Source organism: Crassostrea angulata, chromosome 8 (assembly GCF_025612915.1).
Source record: "Crassostrea angulata isolate pt1a10 chromosome 8, ASM2561291v2, whole genome shotgun sequence".
NCBI lineage: Eukaryota > Metazoa > Mollusca > Bivalvia > Ostreida > Ostreidae > Magallana > Magallana angulata.
The window spans coordinates 54,759,120-54,770,208 of NC_069118.1; the positions used below are offsets into that span (position 1 = coordinate 54,759,120).

At 35.3% G+C, this 11,089-nt stretch overlaps 1 protein-coding gene across 1 annotated transcript; it reads right to left on the minus strand.

Moving 5' to 3' along the window:
* Nucleotides 1-3,758: 3,758 nt before the first annotated feature.
* On the minus strand, nt 3,759-7,630 carry LOC128159466 (E3 ubiquitin-protein ligase TRIM9-like). Its single transcript, XM_052822581.1, has 2 exons — nt 6,237-7,630; nt 3,759-6,031 (listed from the first exon to the last, which is right to left on the minus strand). Exon 2 carries the CDS (start codon nt 5,995-5,997, stop codon nt 4,318-4,320), a length of 1,680 nt encoding a protein of 559 aa, XP_052678541.1. The 5' UTR covers nt 5,998-6,031; nt 6,237-7,630; the 3' UTR covers nt 3,759-4,317.
* Nucleotides 7,631-11,089: the final 3,459 nt, after the last annotated feature.

The window sequence follows — 11,089 nt, forward strand, 5'->3', positions numbered from 1 at the left end:
CTATAGATATTCTTATTCATAGAAAAAATTAATTGACAAATATAACTGATGTTGCAGCTGAATAAATAAATAAAGATAAAATCTTGTAATAATTGTACTTAATATATATTTATATCAGTTTCTTCACCATGACTTAAAATTTTGACATTTTGCAGACCCTGGAGATAATAACAGCTGAAAAGTTGCTACTACCACAGCCAGCTTAGAATTTACGGAGTGTTTATTGGGAGGTTTGTACCTTAAAGCTAAGTGTAATTTGATCCTGATAAGTCATAAGTTGTTCATAATTAAAGTTCTTCTAAAACACCAACACAAAAGCACAATAAAATGCTTTCATTGGTGGTTAATGGGGGTGTAAGATGGTAGTTATCATTGAAGAAGAAAAAAACAAATAACCCAGCTAGTTATGTAATTTTTTTTTGCAATGATATCTAAATTTCTTAATAGCCCATACATGAATCACCAATGAAACATTTTTAGCTCACTTAATCTGAAAGCTCAAGTGAGCTATTCTGATCATTTTTTGTCTGGTGTCTGTCTGTCCATCAGTCTATAAACTTTTTTGGGAGTTAATTTTAATCAACTCTCCTATGCAGTTACTCTGGCAAACAGAAAGTGAAACAGTGTTTGGACCTAAGCACAAATCATCACCTCTGACAAGACGTAGATATTGAAAATAGAAGATAAATTCGGTGTACTGTGTGCTGTACCATTGTTTTTCAAAATAAATGTATTTATAAATACCTTAAAAATAGTCAGATTTTATAATTAGTACAAACAATTTAATTGGTTTTTTTTTATGTAGTTGTATGTATACCTACACCAGAGTTCAATGTAGTCTCGTTCAACCAGACGCTCGGCTGTCCCCGTAAATCACCGACAAGCAGAGAGTCTCTCTTGGTAGTCGGAGATTAACGGAGATAGCCGAGCGTCTGGTTGAACGAGACTTGAGTTCAATATTGCTTGGATCCAGACGTGTACAATTTTGAGACTCATTTCGATTAATGATACACAGTTTGATGGAATTAATTATGGAATCTTTAAATACATGTATTACACAACATGATTCATATGGGGTTTACTCGAAAAACTTGTCGAAAAAGTTCGAGAATTCATATTATAAAAATGTGCGTAATTCAAATACAGATTAGAAACTACTTGCCAAGCAAAATAAAATATCGTTTATTTTAAAAAATGATAATAATCAATAAAATCATCTCCCGACAGAACTTCAGTAGTTGATTGTAATTTAGACTTCTCTAGAACCAATGGGCCAATTTTAACCATACTCCAGTACAAAGCATTTTTTGGTAAAGGGGATTCAAGTTTATTAAATTGAAGGGCCACATCCTTTTTCAAGGTAATATAATGAAGAATTATCAAAAATGTGTTCGTATTTCTTTTAAAAATCTTCTCAAAAATAGATTGGCCAGAAAAGGTGTAACTTGTGTGGTCGAAGCAATGATTCTTAGGTAGTGTAGATTAAATTAAGATTCTTAGAAATATGATCACCGGGGGTAAGGTGGGGCAACAATCTAATTTTCACATTGGAATATATAGAAGACCGAAACTCAGAGATGATTCTTTATTAGAAGCCTGTCTGAATTTCAATATGGTGTATTGATCATCAGACAAATCTAAGTGACTATAGTCAAAGAAAGATAACTCATACATTTTACTGGTGAATTATTAGATCAAAAGTGCAGCTTTCATATTTTTGAATTTTCAACACTAGATAATCATAGAAAAAATTGAATCATCAAGAAATCGACATATATAATTGATGTTGCAGTCGACGTCCTAGGGCTTCAGTAAAGATAACATTTTGAAATAATTGTACTAAATATATATACCGGTACATTTCGAATTTGGTTTCTTTCCCATATATATGACTTAATTTTTTTTGCATTTTTCAGACCCTGGAGATATAATAACAGCTGGGAAGTTACTACTATCACAGCCAGCCTAGAATCTACGGACTGTTTATTGGGAGGTTTGTACCTTAAAAATAAGTGTAATTTGATCCCAATACAGTAATAAGATATTCATGAAATTTTTAACTTTTAGTTTATAAATTCTGAAATTATTTTTAAAATAAGAATAAAATGCTTTCTTTGATGGTACATGTAGTTGTGACAGGAGCTACCGTTGCAGATACAAAACATAAATAACCCTGTGGGTTGTGTGATTTTTTTCTGCAGTGATTTCTACCTTCATAGCACATATATGAATCACCCAAAGAAACTATTTTAAGCTCACCTAAGCTGGAAGCTGAAGTGAGCTCTTCTGATCACTTTTTGCCAGGCGTCTCTCTGTCCATATGTCCATAAACTTTTTATATTCTAGACTTCTCCAGAAATATAGGTCAATTTTAACCACACTAAGCCAAAGGCATTATTTGAAAAAGGGAATTCAAGTTTGTTTAAATAAAGGGCCACATCATCTTTTAAGGGGAGGTAATTAAGAATTATTGAAATAATTATTATGTGTTGGTATTTTTTAAAAATCTTCTTCTCAAAAACGGTTTGGCCAGGAAAGGTGTAACTTGTGTGGAAACATCTTCAGATAGTGTATATTTATGTTTCTTCAAAAAGTGATCTTCCAGGGTAAAGTGAGCCACAATGGGGGTCTAATTTTCACATTGGAATATATTGAGTAAAATCTTTAAAGATCTCCTTCTCAAAAACCATTTGGCCAGAAAAGCTGTAACTTGTGTGGAAGCATCTTCAGGTAGTGTAGATTTATGCTTGTTCAAATCATGATTCCCTGGGTTAGGGTATGGTCACATTGGGGGGGGGGGGGGGGGGGGGGGTCGAATTTTTACTAAGGGATATGTAGAGAAAAATCTCTAAAAAACTTATTCTCAGAAACCAATTGGCCAGAAAAGCTATAACTTGTGTGGAAGCATCCTCAGTTAAAGTTGATTAAGTTTCTTCAGATTTGAAGGTAGGGTACCTGGGGTAGAGTGGGGGCCACAATGGGAGGTCAAGTTTTAAGATATTTTTATACTTGACCTCTTCTACTAAATTGTCCAAATATATTGTATATGACTCCATAAATCTGGTTTTATTATGAATTTTTTTCCTCAGGTGAGCAATATGGTCCATTAGCCTCTTGAATTAATTATATTTACATCTCTCTCTCTTAATTTCTACCTAAATCTTAATTATTCATTAAAAGCAAGTTAACAAGTTATCGGTTTTCTCAATCAATACATTGCATAGAAGTTACACTCAATTTTTCCATAGATATGGTCATATACAATATCTACATGTATTTGTAAGTCTGAGGTCAGTCCATCCTATCTATATATGTTGCTAAAATACCATCAATTACAAAATAATCCAAACTTTCATAGATACAGACTTACACGGGCTGACCTCAGTCTTCCAAGTAGTTGTAGTAACCATGGTAACCTTAATATATGGAAAAATTGGCTGTTCCTTCTGTGAAATGTGCTGATCGACAATAACGATCAATTTTACATGACCAGCTAAGGCGATTGAGAGTTATATATTTTTTCTGCAATTCTCACTGTCTTCATATCAACATGACACATGAAAGCATTTCATTGTTTAATTGACGCCTAATTAAGCACTTGATAATGCAAATATTTCCTCTCAGTGGTAGATGGTTTACCTAACTATGAGATGATGTACTTTTATATAGCAGTGTAAATTTAAGAGAACTTTCTACCTCTGAGAAAAAAAATGTATGTAATGTCAAGAGCCTATGTTATTGATGTAATCAATCAAACGTCATAATTATACAGTTTATTTACATTTATTATTTAATATACACATATAAACAATATACATTGTATTCAAATTTAACATATATTAAATATAATCATATTAAACACTCAGTTTGATGGCACGCAATGTTTGGAGTTTTAAATCACCACATTTGGTCTGTTGACAGTCACATCCAATATATAAACACATCCAATATATACTAGTAAACACATCCAATACATAAACACACCCAATATATAAACACAGTTTACATTTAATGAATCAAACAATCAGTCCGTTGACATACATTATGTAAACACGGTCAGTTACATGTAGTTTGTTACATACAAGATGTAATACAGATTGTTGACATGTAAACATGGTATCAAACAAGTTTAATTTATTTACATGTAATATATAGCTGTTGTCACTTGAGAACTTTATTTATTAATAGATGTAATTTAATATTATGAACCGTTTGATTATTATAAAACATGGTTTGTTTTATTTGTAATATCGATTTCTTCACTAATGTTACATGTAAATAAATAAACAAATAGTTTGATTATTATAAACAGTTTGTTTACATGTTATATTGTATTTTCTTCACTTTACCTGTGAATAACTCAGCCACAAAGAGGTTGTCTCTGGTGTCCACACATAAACCCCGTGGAGCCTGTAAATCACAGTCGTCAATGTAGCGGAGGAACTGTCCGTCCTGATCCAGGATGTGGATATAGTGGTTGTTAGTGTCTGCTGTCAGGATGCGACCCTGGCTGTCTGTTGTGATGCCGTATGGTATAAATGATCCCTTGGTAGTAGAGGGAGGACCAGTGTAGGTAAACCGGAGTTTCCCGGCCTGATTGACCACCACTACTGCATGGGCTCTATAGTCCGACACACAGATATCTAGGTTCCTGTTCTCACTGATGAATTTAGTGTTAATTAATCCAGCAGATGAATAGAGAGGTTGTCCTTTGTCGTCGTACTGAATACTTTGTTTCTCTGTGGAGCCAGAGTAACACACCACTTTTGTTTGTTTATCATCATCACTGTCCATGACAACCAGGAGGTCACCAGAGGAGGTACTACAGACACCGAGAGGTTTCCACCCCCGTAGTCTGATCACTGTCTGTATCTTTTTATTCTTCACTATGTTCACAGTTCTATCATTGTAATCAGTATAAACTAGATCCCCACTCCTTGTCACTGCTATGTCCTGTGGATAGTACCTTGACTTGGTATGGACTGACTTCACTAGTTCCCCACTGAGGTTGTACAGTCTCATGCTGTTGTCATAACCACTCGTCCACATCTCCTCATCACTCAGACAGGACACACTGTATAATGAATTAACTGATCCTCTATACTTGGTGTCTATTTGTGTGATGATCCATGGTACATCAATGAGCGGTCTGTCCGGGGGAGAGGACTCAGCACCGGGAGATTCCATGGTGTAGCCATGTTCTTCTGTTTTGATAGATGACGCTGACAGAGAACCAAACTGTTGATAAAGCTGTTCTTTGTTGATCTTCTGAGGGGTAAAACTTGGTAAGGACACTGTGAGTTTAGGAGGCAATCTTCTGAATTCATCATTCCTGGATTTGTAGGCAGAGACACGGCTGACATCATTGGAGTCCAGTAATGTCTTTAGTTCAGTAATGGTCTGTGTGATTTCAGAAATGGTGTGTTTAATTTCATCTGCTTGTTTATCTAGGACAGCCAGGTGTTTGGTGTCCGTTTCCTCCACGTTAGATTTCATGTTTCTGATAATGGTGTCTATTTCTCTGTGCAAGTCTTCTCCATGTTTGTCAATTTCTGTTGTTAATTTCTTGGAGTTTACATTCAGAGCAGATTTCTGGACTGGGATAATGGATGCTATCTCTTGGTATTTGGGATAAATGCATTTCTCTAGTTCTTGTAAATCTTTTTGAATTATTTCTTTGCTTCGATCAATCTTGTTCGTTATTTCAACAGATTTATGGCTGCGGTGTTTTTTAGAGGAAGCACATGTTGTACAAATAGGAATGTCACATTGTTCGCAGTAATGTTCACATATTTTTAAGGGATGTTTTGGACATTTTGGAGTATATCTCCTCTTTTCAAATGGCAGCACTTTGTGTTCTTTGGATAGATCTGAGATATGGTCATTCTCACAAGCTTTACACAGATATTTGTTACAAATGACACAGTACATAGGGGGGCCCGGGGTCTCACAGAGATGACACCGTAACACATCCTGAAGGCTGAACTCAGGGTCCATGGTCAGACACTTTGATGGGATTTTAAGAAATATTCTGAAGAAAAAAAAATCAATCACAAATACTATACCATATTTGAGTAAATTATTCAATTAATTTTCATATAACTTGCATTTCAAAAGTGCACACGTATATAATAGTTCGCGGGTTTCTTGGTTATTATGCCTTTTTTAACGCATTTTGTTTTTTATTTCATTTTTCAATTTTTTGAAAAGAGTTACTGAGTGATTAAGAAACAAACCTCTACAGTCCAACATGGCGATCACGGTATTTTTCTTCCTGGTCTTGTTGGCCTTTGTGATCGTCACGTGATTAACTTATATATAGCAGGGGTGGATTTATTTAGGTGGCATAACATCAAAGCATCAAAACAAAGCAAACAATTCCAGAATTCCCCTCCGCCCGCGACAGGAGCTGACATTTTTATGACATGAAAAATTATGTGCAAGATGTCTGACTTTCCCAGTTTTGTAATGTATTAATGCGGGGGGAGGGGGGGGGGGGGGCTAAAGAGGACCTGGGACGCAAAGTATAGATATAAAAATAACACGTGGATAGATATCAGTGTAATAAGAAGAAAATAAATTAACTTTGGAAAAAATATTTCTCAAACTTATTGAAATATTTAAATTTTAACAAGTTAACACGTTTGTCAATAAAGTGAAAGTTAAATGAGAAAAAAATGAATGTTGGTGCCGAAACATTCTAGAATTGGTGCCTCAACGTTTAGGGCGTAAAAGTCCTATAAAAAAATCAATTCATTCCCTCACAACTTTTGAAAGTGGTTTTATTGCTGCCAGGTCTAGCCTTCTCTAATTTCAGTATCAGTTATCCATATTCCATAAGTTAACGCATATATGTGTCATAAAAAAAATACTTTAAAATTTTACTAATATTTTTAAAACAGTTTGAGCATATTTGTGGCTAGGAAGCTTCGTTAAATTTAACACCCGCATCTCCAATCTCAAAATGAATTAGTATGCCCATTTTCCCAGCCACCCCCCCCCCCTTTATATTTCTGTGTGTGTTACCTACTATACCTTTTAGCATTTTTATGTTTGGTATCTTTTTTATATAAAGCAACAGTAACACACGGAACATTTTAAAGGGGCATATAGTCACGATTTCTGTCAAATTCTATTTTACTGATTTATTGTTTAAAGTGCTTTAGGAATGCATTCTAATGATAAAATGAAATTTGAGAGTCAGTCGTAGAGTTATAATTAAGCAAGATACAGCGCTCACAATTCTTTGCCATGTAAACAAGGCTCGTGCCCTGTTTTTGTTTACATAGATTCAATATACATGTACCATGCAGTTAAAAATCTTTTTCGCGGATTTGTCGATCTTCTTATTCATTTTAAGCATAAATAAACACAGTTCCTAGCTTTTAACATTCATTTTAGGTTTAAAACTGGAATTTTCACTTCAGCATGCAAAATGTAAACAAAAGCTTTGTTTACATAGAAAAGAATTGTAAGCTCTGTAACTCACATATCTCAAATTATGGTTGCCAATTACTAGTAAAAATGCCTTATTGAAGCATTGTAAACATTAAATTTACCAAAATCGTTACCATGCCCATTTAAACCACGCACTTATCACGAATCGCTTAGGTTTTGCCATCCATACATTTTTAACGAACACCCCCCCCCCTACCCCCCGAAGATCAAAACACTTGCTTAAAGATTGGAGTAAATGCGATCTTAACGATACATAAACTGTGTTCCGTTCTTGATATCCATGAAAATCCTGTACTGTATATAGAGAATAATACATACCCTTTTCCATATCACAGCTTGTATCAGCCCGAGACTCCAATATCAGCCAGAGGGTTGATATTGGTCGAGGGCTGATACAAGCTGTGATATGGAAAAGGGTATCTATTATTATATTTATTACATACTTAGTAATAAATTTAAAAAGAAAACCCATCAACTTGAACAAATTGATTATTCATATCATTTGAAAAAAGTCTGGACATGTACATGTATTTAATAAAAATATGAGTTCTTGTTTTAACAAACATGCATGAAGCTACAGAACGGAATTTCAAGTTTTAAAAGTTGACTGCTTTAAAACATTTGCTAGCATTTGAAGTTTTCAATTGCACTTAAAAATGTCGACTGTAACTGTAAATGTTTTATTTTTCGTCTGTAAACATGCAAAAATGCCGAAGCGAAAAAAGGCAGAGGAGTTCCGCAAGGGGTGTGATACGGATCCGTATCAGCCCTCGAGGGCTGATAACTTGTATCAGCCCCGGGGGCCGATACGGATTTTGTGATGTCATCTGTATCACATGTGCAAAAAACCTGTATTTATTACTAAGTATGTAATAAACTAGTATATAAGAAGTTAGCCAAGGATTGATGTTCACACCAAGTTTTACCGGGGGATGGGGGAGGGGGTCTTTTTCCAACGAAGCCTTGTGCCTTTAGTTTTCCTTTTTAAATTTAATAATTTCTTCTTTTTTCAACTTCTGCAGATACCCATGGCCACACTGGGAGTCCACTGTTGCTACACCAGAATCGCTGCTTTTGTACAATATAAAGAATAAATTATCTATCGTGTCCTTAATGTTTTATGTCTTGTTTTCACATTTTTAAAAACGATGTCCATACAACATGTAGCAAGTGTTTAAAATATCACGACTTTCAGTTTTATTTTGGCATCGACTTGCGTCACGAGACGGACAAGCCTATAGAAAGGACATTTTTTGACGCCACGAATTTCTTTTGATTCCTACCGTACAGCATAGTTAACCTTAATATACAGTAGAAAAAATATCGTGTTGCCATTGAATGATACATATACATATTAGTACATTTGTAGTCATGAATTTATATATCATTCAGGTTTTAGAGGTCCTGGCTGACGCTTTGGATAACCTCATCAGCACTACGTTAGATTAATAAGATTTTAAATGAACTTCAACCCACTTCCATGGTTTTGTCACCACAGAAAGTGAAAAAGGTATCGGATCAAGTTGCTATATAACGGAAATTATGAATTATGAATTATTGAGGTTCCAATGCCGACATACGACTTCAGGCACGTAGCATTGGCCCGGGGGGGGGGGGGGGGAGGGGGGTACTATTTGTTAAATTCACGCATAAGAATTTTTTTTAAGAAGCTGCCCCCCCCCCCTTTTTTTTGGAGGCCACAGGTACAAAATTACAGGGAAATATTGGTATCATTATTTTTTTTTTTTGGGGGGGGGGGGGGGTCAACTATTTGGATAAGTTTGCCAAACGATGCTACTTGCCCGTATTTTTTTTTTAAATCATGACCATATAATAACGGTAAGCCGTATGATTCAGAAAGAAAAAAAATAACCCTTATAAAATACAACTGTCATAAGAAATGAAACACTACCTCAGTTTTTCTAGACTTCATAAAGTTGTCTAATCAAGTATCTGTCAGTCAATTCTAAATTAAGGGACGCATATATATACGAACTTTAGTTGCATCCGATCTTATTTACCTGAGGATTATAATTGTTAATGATTGAATGAAGGTACTTCAAATTACGATTTTAAAGAACTTGCTTATTATATGTAAATTAAAAAAAAAAGTTTGCTACATGAAAAAAAGTACCCCCCCCCCCCCGATGCCTGCAAATGCTTTTGACAGAATCACAAAAAATCATGCATGAAAATTTACATGTAGGTACATTCATCAATATTTTGAACGATGCTGCGATAAGTTTCTATACTTTATATAGCAGGCACGTAGCATCACTTTTTCTCGCAGCAGCTTATTTTTTAAAATTTACATATAACAAAATTTAATTAACATGGAGTTGCCCCCCCCCCCCCCCCCACTTTTTTGGGAGCATGTAAAAAATTAATATGAAAATAAGGAAATTAGGATTGAAATTGAAATTATATACTTCGCTAGACCCCCCCCCCCCCCCCCCCCCCCCCCCCCCCCCCCCCCCCCCCCCCCACCCCCCCCCCCCCCCCCCCCCCCCCCCCCCCCCCCGATTAGGATTTTGAAGATTTTGGGGAAAGTCATAATTTCCTTCTTTTTTTTCTTTTTTTTGGCTTGTCAAGATTTTTTTGATGAGTCTGCCCCACCCCCCACCCCCCCCCCCCCCCACTTTCAGAAACGATGCTACGTGCCTGTTTACTAATTTTTTTTTATAATAAACAGTGGAATGAGCGCGTAAAAACCATAATTTTACTAAGATACCGCGGTCTATGAAAAATTAGAAACCAATGACGGATCGTCTTTTTTAAAAAGAGGAATTACGTTTAAAAATTCAGTTTAAAACAACTTTTGAATTTTAGTGCATATATTGAATGAAACTGTATTTTCCTCACCAATGCAATTTTGTCTGATCTGTCATGTTGTAAATTTGGAATTTACTGGGTGGGTGTAAATACAAAATTTACAACATGACAACTGTCATTGTAAATTTTGTATTTACACCCACCCAGTAAATTAATTTACAACATGACAGATCTCTCAAGTTGATATTATACAATTATTTAATGCTTGAGCAGTCAATAGACCAGAATATTTTTCCCTTGGTGCAGGGAACAGGCTCAGTATGATCTATTGCCCGAGGCCAACGGCCGAGGGCAATAGATCATACTGAGCTGTTCCCTGCACCAAGGGAAAATATTCTGGTCTATTGACTTTTCAAGCATTAAATAATTGTTTTATTACCTAATTCTTTTTTAAGTTTTCCGGGTTTACAAGTGGCATATTGCAGATGGTTTTCATGCCATTATGCAATATACTAAGATTTTTTTTTATCTTTTACATGCACCAAACTTGTTGCATGCATTTAGTCTTTTACCTTATATGAGGCTTTAAAACTGTTGATTATTTGATACTCCATTTTGATAACATTGAATTTGGTTTCACCAAGTACTAAAAACAGCGTCTATGTAAAGGAATATACATTCCCTGAAAAAGAATTTAACATCATAACATACACGCGTTCTGATATACGTTGCCGGTCCAACAGATCACAGTCTATTGACCGGCGGTCCAATAGATAACAGTCTATTGACCAGCGGTCCAATAGATCACAGTCTATTGACCAGCGGTCCAATAAATCACAGTCTATTGACTGGCGGTGCA

Coding starts and splice junctions, on each gene's coding strand:
- LOC128159466 (XM_052822581.1), bottom strand. CDS start 5,997: ATGGACCCTGAGTTCAGCCTTCAGGATGTGTTACGGTGTCATCTCTGT.